This window comes from Mauremys mutica, chromosome 3, assembly GCF_020497125.1.
Source record: "Mauremys mutica isolate MM-2020 ecotype Southern chromosome 3, ASM2049712v1, whole genome shotgun sequence".
Taxonomy (NCBI): domain Eukaryota; kingdom Metazoa; phylum Chordata; order Testudines; family Geoemydidae; genus Mauremys; species Mauremys mutica.
Genome location: NC_059074.1, coordinates 194,548,991 through 194,576,498, shown reverse-complemented (window position 1 = coordinate 194,576,498; position 27,508 = coordinate 194,548,991). Strand labels below are relative to the sequence as shown.

Genomic DNA, 27,508 nt, shown 5'->3' with positions numbered 1-27,508 from the left:
AGATATACCCTTAGGCTGCATCCCCAATCCAGCATTGACTTAGATGGGCAAGTGCCTCATATAAAAGAAATGTCTCCTTATACAATTCGTATTTTTAACAATTATCTGTCACAAAGGCTCACAGTTTTGAAAAGGTAGTAATGTGAGAATAGCATAAAATTTATTGGCTTTCTGTCACATTAACAGAGGTCTATGATGCTGGAGAAAAGACTAATTATTCAGTATAGTTTCAAATGTGGCAAAGAATACCTTCGTAATAACCTCTTCTTTCAAAGTCTTTGCTGCAGGAATAAATTGATTATTAAAAAGGTGATATTTTAACTGAAAACTTTCCAAGACTCTGTAGAACGTTAGTGTTAACGGATATGAAACTAGAAACTGACTAATATGGTACAATAGACAGACTGAACAGTTCTAACAAATATATGGCTGCCTTCGTGGCATGAATGATTGATTGAATTTCCTCATCAGGTTTCTCGACCATTCAGAAATCTTTCAAGATGTGGTGGTTTTTTGTTTTTCTAACTTATCCAAAGACTCTATTGTGATTATTCTAGTACAAAATGATCTTGTTCAAACTCACCATAACTTCTGAAGTGTGTTTTCTAGTCTGTTGTTTCATAGAATTCATTGGATGGGGGGGGAAATTACAGTACTTTATTACACCAATTCAGAGAATGTAAACCTTAAATATGAGCAAGGGAATTAAGAATTTTGTGTGTGTGTGGAGCATTCCAGCCTTTTTATATAAACACCTTTATAGTTTTTTGAGTGAAGTGAAAACTTTAATTCTTCTAATGCCTCAGCTTTTGTACTGGATCACAGCATGATAAATCAAATCTTTCTAGTTTTAAAAGGTAATATTATAGAAAAGAATCAAAACTTTATCCAGTTTTTTTCTATTTTTGAAGCTAGAGTTGAGAGGCCAATCCAAGATCAGATGAAAGACTTGAGTTAAGAGTTTCATGATATGCAATGAAGCTGTAATAATTCTGGTATATTTATCATGAAATCCTTGGTGCAATGCAACACAATTGCTTCTTAAAGAAATGATTAATTGAAATGAGTTTTTATGAAAAGTCATTTTAACCGTGTGCACTTAACGTATCCTGATAAATCTTAACAGTTATTTTAGTCTGCCTGGCTTTTGTTAGGGCTAGTCTACACTGGCAATGCTAAAGTGCTGCCGCAGTTTGTTTCAGAGCATAGCTAAAGAGAGACAATTTCTGCTTTGCTATTCAGTGTAATTAGCTTTATAAGTGTCTTGGTGTAACTTTTATCTCAACCTCTGCATATCCATTAAATTCTCACACCTGTAACATCCCCTCTCAGGAACAGCCCAATTGTCTGCCTTTCTGTGGTGTATTTTGTAGTGGTGGTAGAAGCATTCTCTGGCATTGTCACCCTTACAACTCCATTGTTTAGTATTCTGGATCATTCACTTTTTCTAGCTTCCAATGCTTTATTTTTGGGCTCCTGCCATTCTTGGAGAAAGACATTGGACTGGCAACAAAACAATAACTTTAATAGAAGCAAAGATTTATTTTGAGGAGAATATTCTTGTTGCTATTTGGCTATCGTATTTGTCAAATGTGGCGCGTGCCATGCATGTGGCGAGACGGCAATTATAGATGTCAAATAAAATAAGTTTAAAATGTCTGAAATAAGCATAGCTAAAAACAGAAACCGTATGCGTTTACTGTAAAAAGTATATCTTTCCAGTAATATCAGGAATATAGTGGAACGTGCGAACGCAGTAACTAATCCTGTAAGCATACTCTGGTTATGGGCAGATAGAAGTTGTTACATACCTTTCTCGCATTACAATCTTGGTTCATTTTATGAGCAATATAATTCATAGCTTGGGAACAGCAGTAATTCTGTGTCAGCTGAGGTCTAGAAGCTCAGATAGCTTCTTGTTTTGCTTGCTGTTCTTTCCCACGCTCCCTTTTGAGGTAGAACATTATTTCTGCCTTGTAACTTACTAAACTGCTATGTTTGTGCACATTAGATCATGGCAACTACAGAACCCCACCCCTAATTTGTGGTATCTTGCACATACTTTAATGTGCAAGGTAACTAGATATTCTACCAAACTGCCTTCCACGTCACTTAGTCAGTTTTTTTAAGAACCCTACAACAAGGTGCTCCACAGCCTGATCTTTGTACATTTCATACTCCTTGACTTCTGTCTTCCTGTATGTCACGCTCACGCAAATGTTTTGGGAAAATGTATGCTGGTCTTTCCAGTATTGTTTGCAGTGTACTTGAATTAGCAGGCTTTGGATAGTCAAGATCTCTGCAGCCATTCCTAAATATGTTAGTTGGATTTTAAAAATAAATTAATACCAAGTGTCACAGCATTATTACATTGCAGAATTAGCCTAGTTACTGTTAAAAAATGAGGTCAGTAAAAGTAAATTTTGCTCAGTTCCTTTTTTTGTAGTGTTGACCCTGTGAGGGACGTGTGTTGAGTTGTTCTGGGATTTTTCGAGGGTTTTTTTTTTGTTTGTTTGTTAAATGGGGTCTGTAACTCATGGAGTGTTTTACTCTCATACCATAGAACAGCAGTAGTATGGCCTGGGGGGAGATTTTTATACGGGAAAAATCTAAAGGCTTATACAGTAGAACCTTAGCGTTTCGAACACCTCGGGATGGAGGTTGTTCGTAACTCTGAACAAAACGTTACGGTTGTTCTTTCAAAAGTTTACAACTGAACATTGACTTAATACAGCTTTGAAACATTCTACTATGCAGAAGAAAAATGCTGCTTTTTATTTTTTTTAGTAGTTTATGTTTAATACAGTACTGGATTGTATCTGCCCTTCCCCTTTGTCTCTGCTGCTGCCTGATTGTGTGCTTCCGGTTCCAGATGAGGTGTGCAGTTCATTGGTCAATTTGTAACTTTGGTATTCATAACTCTGAGGTTCTACTGTATGCCAGAGAGTGGTGGGGGCAGAGGAAAGAAAATACTTTCAGAAGAATTCCCCCTTAATTTCAAACTTGTTTTAAAACATTTAGACATACTTTGCAGATCATTAAAACTATGCCCAATTCTTCAGCAAAAAAGCTGTGAAATATGATTGTAGGTCTTAAACTGCCAAGGAACAAATTTGTGAAACTGGCCAGTCTTTTAAATGGAGCCATGTTAACAGCAGACTTTTTGAAACGATGCCAAGGAGAAGTTGGAAAAAGTCAGTGCTTGATTCATTTAGATATTTTAAGAGAAGTGAAATGTCATCTTTTCCTGGAGCTGTTTGTTTTAAATAGTCAGCTGTCAGAGCATTTCTGGTTTAACCAGTCTGTAATGCTAAAAGCTACTGAATTCTTATCAGTTTCTTCTGCTCTGGTAAAAGCATATTGAGACAAGGGGAAGTGGTCAATTGCTTGTGAGTCACGGCTGTAATAAACTGCGTGTTTTGTTCACTCAGCCTTTCTTGCCTTTGCTGTAAACTTGTCAGAGAACTACTCTGTGAAGCACTGTCCTACAGTCTGTGGAGTCTGTTTCTTTAAATAGTCAAATTGTATTTAAAAGTATAAGCTAAAGGCAAATTAGCAATAAACTACGTAATTGTATTTTAATGGTTAAGGAGAGCTAGAGCACAGGATAAGAACTCTTTTTGATATTTAACTTGTGTATGTTTTGATGAGTGCTGTTTCTTAGAACGATACACGTTTGCAAGCTATAATTAAATATTGTGGTTATTTAGCCGTACGATTTCAACTGTGGCTGACTTTAACAAATTGCTTTTTTAAATCCAGGAAGTCTGTGTCATTTATACTTGCTTATAGCAGCAGGACGTTAATGTGTTTGAAAGAAAAGTTACCTTTACTTTGTATTATATGCAGTATACATTTTTCTTAAAATGTTCTATAATTTAAGAATCCTTAGCAAGGCCTCAAATTTACATTATTATTTTTAAATAGTAATTTTTGGGTTCTTTTTATTTGCTATCTGGTTTCTCAGGCTTTAGGATACATTCACTTACATTTTCAAAATTTTCTTCACAACCATGTACCTTTTTTATAATGAAACTTGAGAATCTTATGCAATCTCTTCATTCCAGCAGCTGGTGCTTTAAGAAAAACACCAAATATTGAGAGACTGATGATAAAATCATGAGTTGGCCACACTGTAGTCCATTCTATCTTCACCAAGAACAGGGAACAGGAAGGCAGAGATGTGTAAAATAGCTTCTGATACTGGCTCCGATGCCCACAATTGGTGCTGTGTATAGATTTTTTGTAAGGGGCTGCCCCTATTTCTTACATTTCAGCCCTATGTTTTATTTCTGTGTATTGCACAAAAAACAGTTGAAGGAATGAGTCAAATAGATCTTGGCAACAGAAAAAAAGTTAGTCGAGCTTCAGAAAGTGACAGGAATGTCTACCTTTAACAAACAGTACGTTCCGTGCCCTGAAGAAGAGTTCTGTGTAAGCTCAAAAGCTTGTCTTTCACCAACAGAAGTTGGTCTAATTAAAGCTATTACCTCACACGTCTCTCTAACTTCATTCCAAAGTTAAACTGCAGTAATGAAGTACATGGCTGCCTCCCACTCCTCAGTTAGGTGTGGTTGTCGTTTGTTTGTTTGTTTGTTTGTTTGTTTGAAAAACAGTTCAGTTCACTAAAGCTATGGAAAAAGTGGTGTGTGGGTTTTATTTACAAGCATTAAACCCTTCTCTTTCTCCCTCCCTTCCCCCCCCCCATTAAATGAATGTGGCATGTCTTTATTTACTTAGGGCATGGCTACACTTGCGAGTTAGAGCGCATTAAAGCAGCCCAGTGTGCTCTAACTCACGACCCGTCCACACTGACAAGGCATGTAGAGCGCTCTGACTCGCGCTCCTGGTACTCCACCTCGGCTAGTGTAATAACGTTTGATGCGCCCCCGCTGGAGCCCCACTGTGCCAGTGTGGATGCCCTGGTCTGTTAATGCGCTCTGATCGGCCTCCAGAAGTGTCCCACAATGCCTGTTCTAGCCACTCTGTCATCAGTTTGAACTCTACTGCCCTGCCCTCAGGTGACCAACTGTCAGACACGCCCTTTAAATTCTCTGGGAATTTTGAAAATCCCTTTCCTGTTTGCTCAGCCAGGCGTGGCGCGCTCTCAGCAAATCTTTCCAGATGACCATGCCTCCACGCGCCAGGCGATCCCCAGTATGGAGCAATGGTGAGGTGCTGGACCTCATCAGTGTTTTGGGGGAGGAAGCTGTCCAGTTCCAGTTGCGCTCCAGCCGTAGGAATTACAGTACTTTCGGGCAGATATCAAGGGATATGATGGAAAGGGGCCATGACCGGGACGCTCTGCAGTGCAGGGTTAAAGTGATGGAGCTGCGGAGTGCCTACAGCAAAGCCCACGAGGTAAACAGCTGCTCCGGTGCTGCCCCTGCGACCTGCCATTTTTACAAAGAGCTGGACGCGATACTTGGGGGTGACCCCACCTCCACTCCGAGTACCACCATGGACACTCAGAGCCCAGTCCAACCAGGCAGGAGGAGGAGGAGCAAAGAGGGAGCGAGAGTGCTGAGGAGGAGGAAGACACCCCGGCATCCTTAGATGCATTCAGCCAGGAGCTGTTCTCAAGCCAGAAGGAAGGTAGCCAATCATGGCGGCCAATGCTTGGGGAAGGAGAAACACCAGAGGAGGTTCCCGGTAAGCGGCTTTTATTTTGGGAAGGAAGTTATTCGGTGTGGGCTCTTGGGTCAAGGAGGGTTAGGCCCGCTAAGATGCCGAATAGGGTATTGATGTGCTCTCTTACATCGTGGTCATCGGCCTCAGTGATCTCTTCAGAGGTCTCAGCTAGAACTTGGGCAATGCGTTTGTGCAGGTTTTATGGGAGAGCCACTGTGGTCTTTGTCCCAGTCAAGCTAACATGTCCACGCCACTGTGCCTTGTGGGGCGGGGGGACCATTGCTGCACACAGACAAGCTGTATATGGGCCAGGGCAGAAGCCGCATTGTAGCAGAAGACCCTCCCTTGCTTCCCAGGTCACCCTCAGCAACGAGATATCTTCCAGGATGAACGCCTTTGGAAAATGTGGGGACAGTGTTCAGTATAGGGCCCCCACTGCAGCTGTTGGCTCTCCCCAAGGCACAGAAACCCAGAGGACAGTACAGCCATGAAAAAATCAGTCCCCCTTGACCCTGTGCTGACTCACCATTTTGAGGCACCTGTGGGTTATGTGCGATCGCTTTGGGATGGGCAAATTATGCTATTGTGTAGACTGTGCTTGCCCTCCTTAAGTACGGGGGAATAATTGCTCTGTCTGGTGTGAACAATGCTGCCTCTGTTAAGTGTTGCATTTTGCCTTTACAGATGCAACCTTGAGATCTCCGCTGTCTGTGTTATCACCGGTCGAGAGGCTGCAAAGAATCAGGAAGAGGCCACGTAGAAGCAAAGAGGGCATGGTGCATGAAGTCGTGCAGCACTCTCTTAATGAAAATCAAAAAGTGCAGGAGTGGCAGGAGAGTGAAAGGAGGGTCTGCCAGCAGAATGCGAATTGCCGGCACCAAAGCACGGAAAGTCTGATAAGCATCATGGAGCGCCAAGCGGACTTGATCCAGGCGCTCATAGCAATGCAGGCGGAGCACTACCGCGCCTGCCCCCCCCCCCCGCAGCCCTTGTCCCAAAACTCTTTCCCTTGTGCCCCCATGTCACCTCCAACCCACTTTCCTCAACATCCGGGTTTTTATCGCCACCAGCTGCCTCCAACACCTGTAGCTTCACCACCCAGCCCTGAAAACTACTGCACTCAACCCCCATCACCATGCAGTATAGCTATCCTGAAGTGCAGCACTCATTGCACAGCACTCCAAACAGGACAGCTGAGTATGATAACAGGACATATACAAATCTGTGATTGTACCATTTCCCACCCCACCCTGTAGTGGGGTGGGAAATGCCTTTCCTCTTTCCTTTCCTCTTTCCCATTGCCTTTCCTCTTTCCCAAGCAGTTGTGTTTCTTTTCAATAAATGGATTTTTTTGCTTTGAAAACGTTCTTTATTATTGCATAAAGTAAAAGATGCTTTAGCCCAGGAAAGCAACAGGCACTGCAAGTCAGTGTATCATATGTAGCAAACACAGATTTCTACTAACATTGGAACCACTGCATTTCACTCCAGTGCAGGGCACCAGACATTACTGGTGGCTTTCAGCCACAGATTGCTTCCTCAAGGCATTCCTAATCCTTGCAGCCCCCTGCTGGGCCCCTCTAATAGCTCTGCTCTCTGGCTGTTCAAATTCAGCCTCCAGGTGTTGAACCTCCGAGTTCCATGCTTCAGTGAATCTTTCACCCGTCCCTTCATAAATGTTATGGAGGGTACAGCACGCAGATATAACCGTTGGGGATGCTGTTATCGGCCAGGTCCAGCTTTCCATACAGAGAGCTCTAGTGGCCCTTTAAACGGCCAAAAGCACACTCCACAGTCATTCTGCACTGGCTCAGCCTGTTATTGAACCGCTCCTTGCAGCTGTCAAGGCTCCCTGTGTAGGGTTTCATGAGCCACGGCATTAAAGGGTAAGCGGGGTCTCCAAGGATCACAGTGGGCATTTCGACTTCCTCTACGATGATCTTCTGGTCTGGGGAAAAAGTCCTGGCTTGCAGCTTCCTGAACAGGCCAGTGTTCAGAAAGATGCGTGCGTCATGCACCTTTCCGGGCCAGCCTGCGTTAATGTCAATGAAATGCCCATGGTGATCCACAAGTGCCTGGAGAACCATAGAGAAATAGCCCTTCCAATTAACGTACTCGGAGTCTAGGTGGGCTGGTGCCAGAATTGGAATATGCGTCCCATCTATCACCCCTCTGCAGTTAGGGAAATCCATTTATGCAAAGCCAGCCACAATGTCCTGCACGTTACCCAGAGTCACGGTTCTTCAGAGCAGGATGCGATTAATGGCCCTGCAAACTTGCATCAACATGATTCCAACGGACTTCCCCACTCCAAACTGGTTAGCGACCAATCGGTAGCTGTCTGGGGTTGCCAGCTTCCAGATTGCAATAGCCACCTGCTTCTCTACTGTCAAGGCAGCTCTCAATCTCGTGTCCTTGCACCGCAGGGTGGGGGCAAGCTCATCACACAGTCCCATGAAAGTGGCTTTTCTCATCCGAAAGTTCTGCAGCCACTGCTCATCATCCCAGACTTGCATGACGATGTGATCCCACCACTCAGTGCTTGTTTCCTGAGCCCAAAAGCGCCGTTCCACGGTGGTGAGCATGTCTGTGAATGCCACAAGCAATCTTGTGTTTTATGCATTACTCGAGTCAATATCATCGTCGGAGTCCTCACTGTCACTTTGGATCTAAAGGAATAACTCGACGGCCAAACTTGATGTGCTTGCAAGACTTCAGCATATTCCTCAGCAGTTCGGGCTCTGTTCCTGCAGACTGAAAGGAAATACAGAGTGCGCAGTACAAAAAAATGTTGAAAGATGGCACCAATTGTGGACGGAAACAGAGTGTTTGCTGGGATGTGAACCAATGTATCATGGGACAGGACCCAGAATGCCCTGCCCCCTTCCCACAAGCCACAGCGTCAGAATGGGAAGAGGTGCTCTGTGGGATAGCTGCCCACAATGCACTGCTCCCAATGCCGCTGCAAGTGCCGCAAATGTGGACACGCCAGTGGGCTTGCAGCTGTCAGTGTGAACAGACTGCAGCGCTTTCCCTACTGCCCTCTGCGAAGGCTGGTTTAACTCAAAGCGCTCTTCATTTGCAAGTGTAGCCATGCCCTTACGCTGATAGGTCCTAGAGAGACAAGGTGGGTGAGGGTAATACCTTTTATTGGACCAACTTCTATTGGTAAGAAAGACAAGCTTTTGAGTTTACACACAGCTCCTCTCCAGGTTTGGGAAACTACTCAAAGTGTAATAAGTACAAGGTGGAACAGATTGTTTAGTAAACACAAGAGACCATTCAAGGTGAAGTGGCCCATTAACACCCTTCAAGTAGGGAGGGGAGAGGGCAGTTGAAGGGGGTTGTTAGTTGGCTATAGATTGTTGTAATAAGCCATAAATCCAGTGTCTCTTCAGTCCATGATTTTTTTAGTGTCTAGCAAAGTTATGAATTTAAGCTCCCAGATTTCTTTCAGGATGGGGTCCCCACTGAGTATGGGTTGTAGTTGTTTGATGATACCCTGTATGTGTGGGGTGGTAGTTAACAAGTAGAGGGGTGCGATCAGAGGGGATTTTATTTCCATACTGAAGCAGGTTCTCTTGGGGGGGGGGAGGAATGGGGTTGGGTGGCCTGTTCCATGATGTGATCTACTTCTATGGTGGAGTGTCAGAAATCTTCCCTGAACCCCCTCTTGTGGCCTTCAAACAACCTCCCTATGTTCCTCATCAGCTGCAGGCTCTCCACAGACCAGGACACACCAACTCAAAGTGTTGCTAGACCCATCTAGAACAATAGATGCAAAACCTGCAGATGTATCTCCACTGTTACAATGATCAATACCCCCCTACAACACACCTTTCTTCTTTGAGTGCTTGCTCATGTCCATTCCATGTTAAGTGCTCCCTTAGGTCAGCCACCAGCTTCGTCCTCTAGCAAGAGAGAGCATGGTGCTCCAAGCTCCTTCCTTGCACCAGGCCCTCTGGCTCCTTCTAGAGGCAAGCCCAGTCTTCTGTCCTGTATGAGGTCATTCCCAGCCCACCACCACTCACTGGATCCTCAGTACTGATTGGAGGCAGCGAGAGGTACCGTTTCCCATGGACGCCTAGGGAGGATTCTTAATCTGAGTCTGATGCAGAGTCCTGTGTTCAACCTAAGGGCCCCCCGTCGTACATGCCGCCAGACCTCGGTACAGGTCCCCCCCACTGGCATCTGGCAAGAAGAACAGTGGCCTATGCAGTGGCCGTTCTGGAGTCCTTGGTGTTTTCCCCCAGTACCAGGTCCACCTTCCCACCATTTCTACTCAGTTACTTCTGAGAGGCAGACTCCCACTCCTCCACATCCAGAACCAGACCCCAATTCCAGTACCAACCCCCATACCAGTTTATAGCACGTGGCTCTTATGGAGGTTATTCAGGCTGAAGAAGAGGAAGAAGTCTCTCCTCCAGTACAGGCCTCTTCCTTTTCCTCCCCAGATGAGGCCATCTCCAGGCTGAGCAGCTTGCTTCCCCAAGATGACTTTAGGGTTCAACAGGAACTTCTAAAGCGGATAGCAGCTAACTTGGGGCTTGAGATTGAGGAGCTCAAAGAATCACCACCTCACAGCCTTGTTGACATTCTGGCTGCCGCAGCTTCATCTAAAGTGACACCCATTAATGAGGCAGTAATTGGTCCAGTCAGAGTCCTGTGACAGACTTCATCTTCTCTGTCCCCCCCACTCCCCACTTTGAAGAGGGCAGAGAACAAATATTATGTGCTAGCCAGTGGGTATGAGTATCTGTACTCTGACCCCACTCTGGGCCGCTTGTTATATCAACGGCTAACTAAAGGGACAGATGGCAGTTGAGGGCTACCCTGAAACAGAAGGAGACACAGAAACTTGATCTGTTTGGGAGGAAAGTTTATTCAACAGGTGGTCTACAACTACATATCTTAAACCAGCAAGCCTTACTACAATTTGTGGGACTCCCTGTCCAAATTTAAGGACTTCAGGCCCCAAGACTGAAGGCAGGAATTCTCAGCCCTCTTAGAAGAGAGAGAGAGAGAGAATGTTGCCAGAGCACCTCTCCAAGCGGCACTGGACACAGCAAATGAGGTGGCCAGAACAAAGGCCTCCTCTGTCACCATGAGATGATGCTCTTGGCTTCAGTCTTCAGTACTTCCTCAGGAGGTCCACTCTATCCAATGGACCTCCAATTTGAAGGCTCAGAGCAGATGGACACAAGACTATGTAGCCTGAAGGATTCAAAGTCTACCCTTAGGATCGTAGGCCTCTATGCTTCATCTGCTTCAAGAAAGCACTTAAGGCCTCAACAGCTGCCACGCTTCTTGGCTCTGCCTCTGAGACAGGACCCCTATAAGAGAAAAAGGAGAGATTATAATCACCGTCAACTGCTTCCGTTCACTTCAACCTTCCTGCTGGGGTCTCGTAGGTACTTTGGTGGGCCCAAGCAGGCATTCTCACTAGCAACTCCTTGCCCAGGAGGTGCAGACCCTCCTATGGATTGGGGCCATGGAGGAGGTACCTTGAAACTTGAGAGGGAAGAGGTTTTACTCCCATTATTTCCTAATCCCAAAGGGGGCCTTTGTCTGATCCTGGACCTGCGTCGTCTCAACAGATCGTCTCAACAATGCCTCCATCTTTCCCTCTCTGGCTCCAGGGGACTGTACACTGCCCTTGACTTGAACACTTACTTTCACATTTCTGTTTTCCATGGCCACAGAAGAATTCTCAGGTTTATTGTAAACCAGACTCATTCTCAATTCACCGCTCTTCTCTTCTGCCTGTTCACTGTCCCTTGGGTTTTCATGAAGTGCATGGCGGTGGTAGCTGCCTTCCTCAAGCAGCAAGGCATTCAGGTCTACCCGTACCTTGATGACTGAGTAATCCAGGGTCATACAGAGGCTCGAGTAAAAAAAACAGCATCAACCCTGGTCCAAGCCACCTTTTGAGTGCTGGGCCTATTTGTAAATGAGCAAAAATTAACTCTTCTTCCCGTTCAGATAACAGAATTTGTTGGGGCAGTGCTCGACTCGACCCAAGCCAGAGCCTTTCTTCTGGAGGCCCGATTACAGACTACGATGGACCTGATATGCAAGGTCATCGTCCACCCAATCAGGACAGCCTGGGTTTGCCACAAGCTACTGGGACACATGACCATGTGCAAATACATGGTCCGGCATGCAACACTACACTGCAGGCCCTTGCAGACATGGCTAGCTTTAGTTTATTCCCCGAACAGATACTACTTGGGCTGCTCGGTGCTTACTGTTCAAACCCTGGTCCTCACCTCCCTCAGCTGGTGGAAGGATCCACAGTTTGTGATGATGGGACTCCCCTTTGTTGCACCCCAACCATCAGTGTCCCTAGCCGTGGACACGCCAGACCTAGGTTGGGGAGCCCACCGTGACAGCCTCAGGACTCAAGGCCTGTGGTCCCAGGAAGAACTCTTCCTGCATATAAACATCAGGGAGCTCAGAGCGATCCACTTAGCTTGCCAAGTGTTCTTTTCCCGGATCACAGGCAAGGTCATGCAAGTTCTGATGGACAACATTGTGGCCATGTTCTACATCAATAAGTAGGGAGGAGCTCATTCCTCCTCCCTGTGTCAGGAGGCCATCCGTCTATGGGACTTCTGCATGAAGTACTCCATCCACACAAGCAAGCACTCGAAGAAGAAAAAAATGTTTACTAACCTTTCCATAACTGTTCTTCAAGATGTGTTGCTCATCTTCTGGGACCTTTGAATGCACTGGCGGATCACCTCAGTAGATCCTTCTCCTGTCACCACGAGTGGTCTCTTCACCCAGAGGTCACCAGGTTTATCTTCCAAAGGTGGGTGTCTCCCCAACCTAGGTCTGGCGTAGAGGTGGACCTCCTTCGCGACAAAGCAGAACAGGAAATGCCAGCAGTTTTGCTCACTGAGAGGGCACAGCCAAGGCTCCCTCTCAGATGTCATCCTGCTTCCTTGAACAGAACTTCTATTCTGTGCATTCCCCCGGTTCATCTGGTTCACAAGATCCTTCTGAAAATCAAACTGGACAAGGCAAGAGTTACTCTTATAGGCTCTGTGTGGCTACGCCGACACTGATTCGGCGTGCTGCTAGATCTATCAGTAGAAAACTCACTTCTGCTCTCACTCTGCCTGGACCTGATCTCTCAAGACCACAGTTGGTTGCTCCACCCAAACCTCAGCTCCTTTCACCTAATTGCATGAATGTTACATGGCTGAACCCAGAGGAGCAGGCCTGTTTGGAACAAGTTCGACAGGTCTTGCTGGGTAGCAGGAAGCCATCCATTAGGGCTACCTGCCTCGCCAAATGGAAGTGTTTCTCAATATGGGTGTCTCAATGAGACCTATTTCTGACTCAATCTTCCCTTCAGTCTATTCTGGATTATTTGTTCCATCTTAAGCAATAGGGTCTAGCCCTTGTGTCTATCAGGGTGCATTTAGCAACAATTTTGGCCTTCCCACCCAGAGGTGAACTGCAGATTAGTGTTCTGTCATGAAATGACAGTCCACTTTCTTAAAGGTCTGTCATTTATCCTCAGGACTGCAAGCTGATCTCCCCCCCCCCCACCCCCATGGGATTTAATCCTGGTTCCGTTGAGGCTCACAGGTCCTCCCTTTGAACCGCTGGCATCGTGCCCTCTAAAATCAAAGCCCTTACATCAGAGCTACTATACACTGTGTTCCTCAAGGACAAGGTCCAACTGTGTCCTCCCGGTCTTCCTGCCAAAGTTGGTTTTGCAGTTCCATAGCAACCAGGCCATTTTCCTGGCATTCTTCTTTCTGAAGCCTCTCAAGACTTCAGAAGAGCAGCAGCATCACTCATTGGATATTAGGCATGCCTTCTGCATTGAGAGGACTAAATCCTTTCACAGATCCTTTCACAGATCCATGCAACTCTTTGTGGCAGTAGCAGGAAGGACGAAAGGCCTACCAGCGTCAGCCCAGAGACTCTCATCCTGGATAACCTCTATTTGGGCATGCTGTGAGCAGGCAGATGTCCCACCTCCGGCCATCATGATCGCTCACTCCATGAGAGCTCAGGCCTCTTCAGCAGCATTCCTCGTGAAGGTTCCAATCCAAGACATCTGCTGCTACCTGGTCATGAGTGCATAGCTTCTCATCCCACTATGCCATCACTCAACAGGCTCAAGACAATGCCAGGTTTGGGACAGCTGTGTTGTAGTTCGCATGTCCATGAATTCTGAGCCCACCTCCTTGGGTACTGCTTGTGAGTCATCTAATGTGGAATGGACACAAGCAAGCACTCGAAGAAGAAAAAAATGTTTACTAACCTTTCCATAACTGTTCTTCAAGATGTGTTGCTCATGTCCATTCCACAACACACTTTCCTGCCCCACTGTTGGAGTTGGTTGGCAAGAAAGAACTGAGATGGTGTGGGGCCGGCAGCACCCTTATGCCAGCGCATAAGCACATGACACCAGAAGGCACTAGAGCCGGCCTGACGGATACCACTGAGGTGAAAAATCTCTGGCAACAGCGCATGTGGTGCGCGCGCGCACCTGTTGTAGAATGGACATGAGCAACACATCTCGAACAACAGTTACGGAAAGATTAGTAACTGTTTTTTCAAGATCTATGAGACCTACACATGCCTATCACTACGTGTAGTATACCTCATCCAGTGCACTAGATGCCACAATAGCAACTATGTGGGTGAAACCAGACAATCATTACGCTCTTGGATGATCTCACACAGGAAAATGATAAAAGACAGAAATACCCTGTCACCTGTGAATGAAGCACTTTTCACAAAGTGATCAGTCTGTCTGACCCATCAGTCCTTCTCCTCAAAGGAAACCTGCCCAACACTGTCAAAAGACGAGCCTGGGAGCTTAAATTCATAACTTTGCTAGACACTAAATATCATGGACTGAATAGAGACACTGGATTTCTGGCTTATTACAGTCTGTAACCCGCTAACAATGCCCTGCTCAGCAGCCTCTTTTCCCCCTGTTACTGGAGTGTGTTAACCGGCCACCTCACCTTGACTGGTCCCTTGAAATATGTTAACTACTTATGCTAAATAATCTCTTCCACCTTGTATTTAGCTGTGACAATTGAGTACATTTCCCAGACCTGAAGAAGAGCTCTGTTTTAGCACGAAAAATTGTTTGCCCAACAGAAGTTGGTCCAATAAAAGATATTAACTCACCCACCTTTTCTCTCTAATGTCCTGGGACTGATATGGCTACAGCAACTCTGCGAACTGATATGTCCTCTCATTTGCATGAATGGGCAACTGTTTTGTAAGAATTTAGGTGTTGCTTATTGAAGTGAAATAAATCACTTTCTGAAGTTTATAAAAAAACGGAATGGTTGTGTAAAATCCAGTTATTACAAGAAGCTACTGCTGCGTACAAAGAATCAAAGTATGTAGTTGTTGCCCCAACATGCAACATAATGCTGCTAAATATTTGTCCAATAAAGGTAGCAAAGATGTATTATTTCAATCACCTAATAATCACAGTAGCTGTAAACTTTTCTTTTAAGCTGCTATAAATCTTTAAAGAACTTCCTTATTTGGACACTAATTTTTTTTTTCTCCCCCAGGTAATGTTTGAGACATACCAGTTTTCTGGGGTATATGTAGCCATTCAAGCTGTTCTTACTTTGTATGCCCAAGGTAGGTAAAGGTTATAACTTAGCACATTTAATATCTAAATGCTGTATCTTGCTGAAGTCTTAATATGGTATTAATAGGGCTGCCGATTAATTGCAATTAACTCAAAACATTAATTGACAGCCCCAGCTATTAATAAAGAAGAGATCTTGGTCTCACTTCACCACTAGCATAACTTAGCCTAGCTGACTGGATCTTCATCAAGAGTTTTGGGTTGATGAGCATCAGCATGAGTAGTATTCTCATGGTCCGTAGCTTATTCCGCCTTTCCCCATAAAAATAACACTGTGGATTCTTGTTTGTAAATGCTAAAACCTGGTAACATAGACCGTGACTGTCCTTGTATCTCAGATGTTTAAAATGTCATTTTCAGAAAGTCTTTAGCATGTTTTTAGTTTTCAAGAAAAGGTTCCAACAGGTCCTTTAAACTTTGATTTTATTTTATGGAAGCAAAATTATATTGACTTAAGTCGATGCCTAAAAGTTGTGAGACCATTAAGATGACTCTGCTTTATTTCTGGGGCAAGAGAAGGAAGTAGACTTCTCTGCTATGAACAAGTTGGAATAAATCACAATTTGAGTTTGAGCGTTAAGAGACTGGAGGTGAAATCCTGGCCCTGTTGAAACCAGTGAGTGTGTGCTATTGACTGCAGTGAGGCTTGGATTTCACCCTAGGACTTGAAAGAGAGTTAATTCCAAGCATATGTATATGATAACATGACTCCTTACACCTTTTATTAGTAGCATGGTGAAATTACCTTTAAATGGTAGAATGTGCACAGTCTTTTTGCAATAACATCTGTTATCGCAGCTTTTATGTCAAGAATAGTAGAAATTTGCTCTGCCACACTACATGTTAAGCGCAAGATATTAACAATTGAACATGGTTATATTTACAAATTGAAGTGCTAGCTGAAAAACCGTTGAAACAATTTTATTCAGTACCAGCTGTGGGGTTGTTTTTTTTTCTTAGAAAAGGGAAAACAAACCATCTGCAACAATTCAGAACTTATAGAAGATGACAGTAAAATTCAGCTGACACATTTATGACACTTGAGTTAAGATATTGCCCAAACTTCTCTTAAATCCCCTCTTTTATTGGGTTCATAGCCGAACAATAAAAATTCTTTCCAGGCTGAAATTTGGCGCGCACATATTCTCACTGGGAGGGATTTTTCTTTTGGTAATTTATATTCCTTCTAGGCACGAGGGAAGTGTCTTCATTCCCACTACAGGGTAGGTGATAAACCTCTCTATTCCCGATCAAGGGCCTGCATCCCAAGCTGCTGTCCTAACTTCAGGCTCTTGGACAGGACTCCAGAGGGCAGAATGGGCTGCAGACCCTCCTTCCCACTCTCAACTTCAAGGGCTGCCTGAGAGTCTCTATTGACACCGCCTAAAGTCACGCTGCTATGTCATGGCCTGATGTCAAAGAGTTTGGAAATTTAGCCTATAATTCTACACGTGCCTGCATTTCATAGCATGTGATTTTTGAGACAATTCCTATGTAAATAGTAAGTTACAAAATAATTGTAACCTTTAGAACACTTTGATGTATAGACTGTCAGCAAAATGAATGCTTAGGACAGGATGTGTGAGACTTCTAAGTATTTAATGTATCCAGTTTGCAAAGGGTTAATTCTGGGTGACACACACCCATGAACACTATTAGCAGAAGTGAAAATACTTGTATACCTTTAATATGTCATGTGTTCCTAGGAATTGCAGTGCACATGATATGCAACTTCAGTCATTGCTTTAGAGATCTTTGTAATGTCCAATCAAACTGGATGTTTGCCTTCAAATTCAAAATTAATAAGTGTTATTGACAACATTATGTCTGTAGCTACTGTTAAAACTATGTCCCCAGAAACTAGCTACTGCGTTTACCTGGTATTTTGCATATCTATTTACTCCTGAGGGAATTCTGTGCCAAAAAATTAAACAATCTGCACATGATCTTTTAAAATTCTGCAAATTTTATTTGTCAGTAAATAAATATGGAGGCGCCAGCATGGCAGTGGGGAGCACAGGCCTCTGGCTGCACAGAGGTGGGTGATAACCCTGCTACCTCTTCTCCCCATCCCCCTGCCCCCCCCCCCCCCCAGGACATGGACTCAGCGGTGAGGTTGCACCCAACCTGACACAGTCAAGGGCTGGGCCTGCCCCAGAAACATCCCCGGGCCCTGCCCCTCTGCGCCATGCACACCAAGAGTGGAGGGGCTTAGTGTGGGGCAATCCAGGTGTGGGGTGAGAGGGTTCTCTGTGGTGCATTCTGGGCGTGGGCGGCTCAGTGAAGGGTCCAGGGGGATCTGGATGCATAGGGACGCACTGGGGGGTGCAAGGCTGCAGGGGAGTCCAGGTGGTTGGGACTCAGCATGGGGGTCTGGGTGTGGGGGAATGGGGCTCAGCGGGGGTGGGTCTAAGTGCTGGGGGAGTGGGGCCTGGTGGGGTGGGGGTCCAGGTGCAGCCATTTCTTGCTGCCCCATCCCCTACTGTCTCCTCGTCCTGTCTCGTTCAGCTCACTCCCACATACCCCTGCCCCATTCCCCATCACCTTCTCTTCCCCCTGCCCTACCGTGGGCATTTACCTTTGTACAGAAAACAGGATAGTGACCATGCATAGCGCCCAGCACACATAGAAAGGGAAGATGACCGCAGCGTCCGACTTCAGAGTCAGCAAGCTGGAGCAGCCACCCTCCCGCACCTGGCAGGAGAGAAGCTGCTCCGCCCCACCTGCTTCACTCCCCACCCAGGCCTGGCTTGTGGGGAGAGGGGCTGAGTGAGCCGGAAACGTGCCGGGGGAGGGGAGGCGCAGCATGGGAATGACTGAGACCCCCCTCTCCCTGGCAGTCCAAGCAGAACAAGCCCTGGGCAGCTCGGCAATCTCAGAAATGGGGGTGGGAATGGCACATGACCCTGCATGCTCCCCCACACCTTGCCTCTGAAGGGGTAATGTCTGCTCCTGCCCTCCCCAAACTATGTGCATGGGTGTCCTCCTCCATCCCTCCCCTGTGATATACCTTTCTGCCAGCTACTCTGGGCACCGAAAATGACGAGCCTGCACTGCTGGGAAGGAGCCCCTGAGCGCTGTTGCAGCTTCCGTTTGCTTCCCCTTCAGAAAGTCATTTTTTCTGAGGGGAAGCAAAGAAATAATCAGGGGACATGAATTCTGCATGCACACAGTGGTACAGAATTCCTCCAGGAGTAATTTATTGTATTTTTAAAAGGACGATCCTTATCCATCAAAATTAAACATTCCACAACAGTCTTTTTACAGTTAGGGTAGGTCTATACTTACCTGCCAGGTCGACGCGTAGAGTTCGACTTCTCGGAGTTCGAACTATCGTGTCTAATCTAGACGCGATAGTTCGAACTCCGAACGCGCTCCCGTCGACTCCGGAACTCCACCACCGCGAACGGCGGTGGCAGAGTCGATGGGGGAGCCGCGGACTTCGATCCCGCGGCGTCTGGATGGGTAGGTAGTTCGAACTAAGGTAGTTCGAGTTCAGCTACGCTATTCGCGTAGCTGAGCTTGCGTACCTTAGTTCGACACCCCCCCCTAGTGTAGACCAGGCCTTAGTCTCCTGTAAATTGACTAGTTCTTTCCTTGCTGTGGTGATAACATTGTTCTACCTTATATTACTCTGCAGGAATGTTCCATTTATAAACTGGTTGGCAGATACTCCAATTCACTAAGATACATGAGGCTCTGTTATGACAAATGTATGTGTCCATAAGTAACCAAATCAGTATAATATCTTCAGCCTCATTCCTGATGAAGAATTAATAGTTTGAAAACTTGCTATTTAAAGTGAATTATGAAATTCATCCTCTAGTCATAAATTCCAAAACCCAGAATCCTGTTTAAAACCTCATTAAAGTGGTATTGTCATATTAAAAATCTGATATTTAAATATATTTATTTGCTTGTGGTAACACATCAGAAACTAAATCTAAAGATTCTACTTAAGCTCTGTAGCGCAGACATAGCCTATGCTAGCATAGGCCCCTAGTGTAGTTGCAGTCTACACTGACAGAGATTTTCTGCCAGGTAGGAACACCATCTCCCCAAATGACATTAGCTGTGTTGACAAGAGCACTCCTCTGTTGAGTTAGCAGTGTCTACACTGGAGAGTTTGTCGGCATAATATGTCAGTCAGGGTGTAGGTTTTTTCACAGCCCTGACCTACTTAGCTATGTTGATTATAGGTTTTAAGTATAGACCGAGCCTTACTTTTCATCATTAACTCTAACTAGTTGCTTTCTGCATTTTGCTTGCGTGACCAATTCAAGGCTGTTTCACTTTCTGGATGTTATAAATCACCACAATAATGTGTTTCTCGTAACTTGACTAAACCAAAAAACCCCCAACTTCTCACTGGAATTAGACTTCCTAAGGGCCTGGCAAACCCCTTTCAAAACCCAAATTAATCTGAGACTGTCCTTGGAAAAAACAAACTTAGAATGGCCAATTTATTGGCTCTGCTGTAATTTTAAGTGGCTTTTGTTTACATCCTACAAAATATGAAATTACAGAAGCCTCAAGTCATGCCCTCCAGCGCCAACCAACCCAAAGACCACACAATTCTACTCAGTTATTCAAATAAAGTAAATTACGTGTGTCATGAATGAGATCTCCAGGTGTTCAGCATCTTTGGAAATGAGGCTAATCTGTTTGCACATTAATACAGAAAGCAGGAATTTTATGCCCCAACCTGCATTTTACCAGTTTAAATATTCTCCATTTAATTGGAACATGATTTATTGGGATGTCAGGATGATGAGAAAACATTCCGTATGATGAAGCTGCAGTCAGTTAAGAAGGGTTGGTTAGCATTTTTTAAAAGATTGGGGTGGAGGAGTTCATCTCTGTTCATACAGAATTTTCCAAGTAAAGCTTAAAACTAATTGTTGAAATGAAGTGGAGAACTTAATTTTACTACAATATTTTATTTAAAAATGTGATCAGACTTTCCTCAGAAGGGGAAAGGGCTCTCTTATTTAGGACAGTTACTTCATCAGGGCAGTAGGCTGGCCACCCGGTTGGTCCAGTTAGGAGGGCCCTAATGTACTGTGATGTATCATTGTCCAGATCTGCTTTTAGATGTAATATTATTGTTCTTACTTAGGCTTACTGACTGGTGTTGTTGTGGACTCTGGAGATGGTGTAACTCACATTTGCCCAGTCTATGAAGGTTTCTCTCTTCCTCATCTTACCAGACGACTAGACATTGCTGGGAGGGATATTACCAGATACCTCATCAAGGTAAGCTGAAAAAAAGTTTCTTGGAGCTACAGTCCCTGTCCTAGTGATAGGCTGTTATGTGGCCTCTATCCAAGTTCAAATCAGTTGAAGCCTAGAAAGTGGAAAGCTTGCTAGTAGTGGAGAAATCTGTCCTCTTTCCTCTGTCGGGGGGGGGGGGGGGATTGTTCTTGTATGCTTTTCCCCAGGATGCCTTAAAGCAGGGTCCTGTACGTGGTATGGAATTTGCTGTGGGATCCATTCCTTACTGCAGAATGGTGCTTCAGAATCCATTTTTAAAAATACATTTCTAGTCCTTATGGGTTGCAAGAAGAACCTTCCAACTACAAACAGTGTACGTCAGTCTCTCCAAATAACCTTAAACAGCTGCTCTGTGGTGTGTGAACTGCCCATTTATCTCGGTGCCGTGATACCTGTGAAACCTGAGCAGTAATATGTAAATTGGCTGCCTATTTCACTGCTCATTATTGTGACTGAAACTTCCCAGCTGAAGTGATTATCTCACAGTTACAAACTGCCTCCCATATTCCAAAAGCCACAGCCACCAGCCCAGCCCTAAACACAAGCTCCTCTGATAATCCGGTGAATATTAAAAATGGCAAATGTGGGGATGAGTTGAATTTAATATCAAGACACACCGCCAGGGCTACTGTATTCCTACATAAACGTTCATATTTCATTTGTTAAATCCCCCTTTTAAAAATTTAAATTCAGCTGCTTGCAGCATGCATGGAATTTCCCTTTTAAAACACAGGATTTCTGTGCTGCAGAGCCCAGAGCCTTGCCCAGTGGTGTTCTGGAAAGAATGGATGGGGGGGTGGAGGGAGGCTCAGCAGTTCTAATATTTTGCATTCTTGGGGCTTGCTTTGCAGTGTGGATAGTGGGTGGTGCTTCCTGTCCTCTGGCATTGGTCAGGCAGGGAAGGACCAATCAGAAACCAAAGATTTGGAGGACTCCCTTAGACATGGCCCTCCTGGTCATTGCTTCCATTTCCAAAATGCTGGGCTTGAGATGTGCTGCACCAAATTCTGCCTCATCTCCCTCTAAAAACATTCATACCAGACTGAGTTATACTCTAAGGGTATGTCTTCACTACCGGCTGGATTGGCGGGCCGCGATCGATCTATCGAGTCTAGTCTAGACGCGATAAATCAATCCCCGAGCGCTCTCCAGTCGACTCCTGTACTCCAGCTCAGCGAGAGGCGCAGGCAGAGTCGAAGGGGGAGCGTCAGCAGTTGACTCACCGTAGTGAAGACACCGCGGTAAGTAGATCTAAGTACGTAGACTTCAGCTATGTTATTTACTTAGCTGAAGTGGCGTAACTTAGATCGATCCCCCCCAGTGTAGACCAGGCCTAAGAGTCAGACTTCAAAAGGGAGCTGTGAGTAAGTGTGACTTGCGTACCGATGAACCAGAAGGTGTAAGTATATACCTGCACAGGAGTCTAAGTAGGTAAGTAACTTACACGCCGTAATACATTATTTCTGAATTTGGTCCCACCTGATGTGGGGGAAATCCATTTGGAGAGCTTCCCATAGTGAGTTTCAGTTAATGGTTACAGTGACTGCATACCTGAAAGGATTTCACATACTATGTTTGGTAAAACTGTTAATCAATTTCACAACATCTTTGACTGGCATATCAAAAACTAACGTAGCCTGGGATTTAGCCACTCAAATTGATGAAGAATACATTCTGTGCATGTGAATCTTCAGAGCTAGATTTCAGAGTGATAGCCATGTTAATCTGTATCAGCAAAAAAACATATGCCCAAATAAATTTGTTAGTCTCTAAGTTGTCCCAAGGACTCCTTGTTTTTTTTCAGAGCTAGAGTAATTATTTTAAAGATTTTTCAAGTATGTGGGAAAACCTTTCCCAATATTCATATGGCAACGAGGAATGTATGTGTTTTCTACAGTAAAAATGACTCTGTTCAGTCAATAAAGTGGTCAGATTAAAATCAATTGTATCGTTGCTACAACCTATAAAGACCTAAAAGAAATCAGCTGGATTGAAAAATCACAATGAATCTCCAAATTTTGAAATGAAATCCCAAGAAAAAGAACAATTTGAGAGATCTTTCTTTCACTTTTTGCTTTGTAAAGATCATAGTGAAAACTGTAGTGCAGAACGTATCTTCCACTTTTCAGAGTTATACTGTCATATTCACGCTGATAGAAATAAATGCAATTTGACCCCTCCCCTTACTTTCTTAAACTTGATTCTTGTCACATTTTTCATTTAATTTGTCTTTAGAGAAGTCTCAGTTTCTTCTGAGAAATACAAAAGAAGGGGAGAAATCAATTAAATGTGCATGCATATACGCTTAATCACGGATAGTGAGAACTGAGTCATTCTTCAAATGTATTGCTAACCCAACATTCTTTTCCCATCAGCTGCTCTTGCTGCGAGGATATGCCTTCAACCATTCTGCTGACTTTGAAACTGTTCGTATGATCAAGGAAAAGTTATGTTATGTGGGATACAACATTGAACAGGAGCAGAAACTGGCCTTAGAGACCACAGTACTAGTTGAGTCCTATACGGTGAGTGTATATGAGAGATGTACATCAATTCTGAAGTTGAAAGCCCATATGATGAAGATTCTCTTCCAGTATAAGTTAACACCATTTCACGTAACAGATTCCTTGCCTTTGTAAATAGCTGCAAATTAAGTTATAAAATGACTGCAAGACTTGGAACTTTCTTTCAACAATACTAAACCATGTTTTTTGTAATGGCTTGAAACTATAGTAAAGTTTTTGGAAAAAGATTTTTTTTCCCTATTATGTACTGTTTCATAGTGAAAGATCCTGCTTTTTTGGTCTACTAAGTATTAGTATCTAAGTAATATCAGAATAAGCTTTAATTTGTGCGTTCTATTCTATAGCTCCCTGATGGCAGGATTATCAAAGTTGGTGGAGAGCGGTTTGAGGCACCAGAAGCTCTGTTTCAGCCTCACTTAATCAACGTGGAGGGGGTTGGTGTTGCTGAACTGCTGTTTAATACAATCCAGGCTGCTGACATTGACACCAGGTAAGAGCAGGACATATAGAATGCAATGGATCTTCTTCTCTAAAACTTCTATCGGGGCACAAGTGTGGACAAGGAAAAATCAATTCATCCACAAAAATGAACCTTTCATGGCAATAGGCGAAAGACATTTTCTAAATACAGGTGTAATGATAAGTGCAAGTGAGGTGTTTCCTTGTGAGGTTAGTATTCACGAGTTAACATAATCTCTCTTTGAAATGGAGCTTGTAGTGCTTAGAACTAAACAATAAAAAACATAGATTCAGGACATGCAGCGTTATTCCACTCCTAAAATCTCTGCTCTCCAAGACATATTGCCTGGAGAGTTAATATTGAGCAAGAGAATATGTAGCTATTTCAGAGTTCATTGTAAAGGCATTATGTCTGTTCAGTCACAGCTGTCTGCATTTCTCAGACTTTCACGTACCTGCTTACCTGTATATTGGAGTTTCTCTATTCGTTGTATGGAGGAGAAACTGTTGCCGCTAGAAAAAATGTTTTTTGTTTTTTTCCCCCTCCTCTATTAGATCTGAATTCTATAAGCACATTGTATTGTCTGGAGGTTCCACTATGTACCCTGGGCTGCCTTCACGACTGGAACGTGAACTTAAACAGCTGTACCTGGAACGGGTTCTGAAAGGAGATGTGGAAAAACTCTCTGTAAGTAGTGATTGATTAATTGCTTCATTTGTAGATAGATCAGATATCCTGAACTACCACTAGAGGGAGCGAGATGGTCAGTAATAGGATGGAAAAAGTAGTATGTGAAGTATTAACATCCCATCCTCTCTAACTGAAACATCAGTGTTTCAGAATGACCAATACAGATTTTGTATAGCCATCCTGGTGACATGTTTAAATACACTTGAAACAAGGCCACCGTACTAGGTTATTTCAGAAGGTTAAGCAGAGTTTCAGTGTAAATATGTGTGTTAAACTTTGGTGAGCAGTCCTGCACTCAGACTTAACTTGGCACCTTAGGAAATCAGCTACTATTGGCAAGAAAATGAGTTGCCTTTTCTAAACAGTGGCAGTGCCTGCTCCGTGTCAGTTTTGGATTTCAGCTCTTAGAGTGTGGATGGCTTACCTGCCCTTTTATCTTTGAATTTTTTATTTTTAATACCACATTCCACAATTACTCTGTGTGGCTCAGTCTTTTCCTTCCCTTTAATTCATTGGTAATTGTAGTGGGCAGACGTACCACTCACGAGAATTGCAGAACTAAGATTGCATTGTATTACTTGTCTGCCTTGTAGAAGGAAGGTCGCTCTTTAGAGAGGAAATGCTTTTTGGAATGAAGGGGGTTTTTTGTTTTTAGTTTTTTCCCTTTCAGTCTTGAATTGCATCCAGATCTTTTTCAAAATACCTTTTAACAAAATACATGTTAATAAAACATTTGCTCTCTAAATCCCCAAAGAGGACTTATTTAAAGAACATTTTCTAGATCATAATTGGACTGAGCTCATCATATAGGTAGCCAGAATATTTAAACTGTACTTATTAGTCACGAAAACACTTAACATTCTTTTATTGTTTTTAAATATTCCTAGTTTGGTGGCTTATATATTTAATAATTACACATTTAAAATGCAAAATAGTGCAGTCTATGGGATTCAATCATCTACTCTGTAAGGGAACATGGAATAGTTAAAGTAGAAACCCAGGTGTGGAATCCTTTGCATTCCCCCACCCACCTGAGACTTAGTATAACTCTGGTCAAATAAACTGTACAATATTTTGTGAATTGATGAACTGGTAACTTCCCTGGTAATCTTAGCTATCAAAGCTGAATAAATAATTTAGAATGTGATTTGAACCCCTGGACTTCTCTATAGGTACACTCAAGATGAAGTTTTGGAGAGCAAGTTAATTGTTTCTGATTTCCAATGCAAAGTAGCTATTTTATTTATTAATTGATTGTATTTTGGGATTGCACAAGCAGAAAGCTCACATGCAGTGTGCCCTCTCCTAGCATTTCATTCACTTTCTTCCCACTAAACACAATTTCAATGTTACGGTAGAAATGGGTTCTATTTTTGGTCCTAGGAATCCAAACAATACCATGTCCCTTTTCCTTCTTAGAAATTTAAGATCCGTATTGAAGACCCACCTCGTCGAAAGCACATGGTGTTTCTGGGTGGTGCAGTTCTAGCAGACATCATGAAAGACAAAGACAACTTCTGGATGACCCGACAAGAATACCAAGAAAAGGGAGTGCGTGTGCTGGAGAAGCTTGGTGTGACTGTTCGATAAACTCACAACCCTGTTCCCGTCACATGTCTAACGCTTTTATTCCTTCATTGCCAGTCTTTGAACTCATTCAGCTACATGACATGGAAAGGCCTGTCTGTGCCCTTTGACCCAAAGGTCAGGTTTTGTTCTGGCTTCTTGGGGTAGCTTTTCTTAAATGTTTGTTAATATGACTAAATTTGACCACTTCCCTGCAAACAAAACAGAGCAAGAGCAGCCTGTCTGCTGCATTGTTCCTTCTCAGGAAGGCAATTCTGGTGGGCTTTTTTCTTCTGGGTTTATTGCTGTAGTGCTGCTGGCTTTTGTCTCTAGCTCACTGGGGGTGGTGTGCCTTTCTTAGCATAAGAAAACCTGTCAGCAGCAGCTTTTACCCTCACGTTATTGTGGTGTTTACCTTTGCATCTTTGGCCTTCATCCCCATTGGCATTTATTATCACAATTAGGAATTCTGATTAAAACCACAGTCAGAAACTGGTTTAACCAACCCAAATGGCTTTCCACACGGTTCCAACATAGTTTGACTCCAAATGCACTGTCCTCTTAAACTGTGTTAAAAGGCAGTTTATCTGCAGCTGTTTGACAGAATTCCTAACCAAAACGACACAGTCAGTGGGGCTTTTCGTGGAGCGTTTCTTCAGAATGGCTGTCTAAGCAGTTATTGCCGCAAACCAACAAATATCAGAAACCTCCAGTATTCTGACAAATTTAAATTTATAGCCGTATAGTTTCTTGGTGTTGTACAGCTTCACTGCTACGGGACACTGGGGGTCACCTTTATTTAGAAATACTCTTCTTTCTATAGTTAAATTTTGGTACCATGTTGTGTCTATGTAATAGAGAGCAAGAGCTATTATGTTATCGATTCCATTTCATTGGGTTTGAGGTTTTGGCTAAGAAATTTTAGAGCAGTTGGGTCTGGAGTCTAAATCTTAACCTATTGAAAAATAACATTTTCAAAAATGCTTGTAATAATTCTAATTAGATGCAATAAAATACCCCAACAAACCGAGTTGTAAAAGCTTGTTGTTAGCGCTTTTGTGTACATCAGAAGCGCTTCTATTAAAATTTGTAAGTACGTGAATCCAGTGCCAAGTAGTTATTGCAAATGAATCTTTCATCTTAACTGACCAATGTTTGTTTAAATAAAGCAAGTAGATATTTATAACAACCACTGGCAGTAGGTTATGAAGAATGACCTATATTTGTTGCAGTTAAAAATAACATTGACATGTGAGACTTGTTGCTAGTTGGTAAATATACACAATTCACTCTGTCTAGTCTTGATTTTTGATACTTGTGGGGGGAAGGAAGTTAAACCAGCGTTGAGAATGTTGTTTCCAAAAAACACATTAAAAGCTGAGATTCATTGAAAAATAGATGTTACTGGTAATGATCAGACAGCTTTTTTTTTTTAGTCTAGTTGCCAGCATGATTTTCTTGCTGACAGGAAATACAGGTACTATCCTCAGAATAAAATCTGCTGCCTTGCAGCAGAGTGTAGCAAAAATTGCTCACGTGTGCATTTCCATCGAACTATTCATTGTGTCACTTCCCCATTCATTGAAAATATGAAATTATATCATTCTGACCTAATTTTTCTAAAACCTTACCACTGCATTTAACAGCAGAAGAGCCAGGATCTGTTGTGGGAGGAGGGACAGACTTTCCAAGTTTGGTGTCCATGATGTTGCATTC

General features: G+C 43.6%; 1 protein-coding gene across 1 annotated transcript in view; it reads left to right on the top strand.

The window, feature by feature from the left end:
• Positions 1–27,189, top strand: part of ACTR2 (actin related protein 2) — a 47,833-nt gene extending 20,644 nt beyond the window's left edge. The window contains exons 4-9 of the mRNA XM_045011416.1: positions 15,195–15,267; positions 20,397–20,533; positions 22,927–23,076; positions 23,421–23,566; positions 24,091–24,223; positions 25,646–27,189. Of these exons, the coding sequence (XP_044867351.1) occupies positions 15,195–15,267; positions 20,397–20,533; positions 22,927–23,076; positions 23,421–23,566; positions 24,091–24,223; positions 25,646–25,816 (810 nt within the window). The 3' untranslated portion in view covers positions 25,817–27,189. The remainder of the gene's footprint in view (positions 1–15,194; positions 15,268–20,396; positions 20,534–22,926; positions 23,077–23,420; positions 23,567–24,090; positions 24,224–25,645) is intronic.
• Positions 27,190–27,508: the final 319 nt, after the last annotated feature.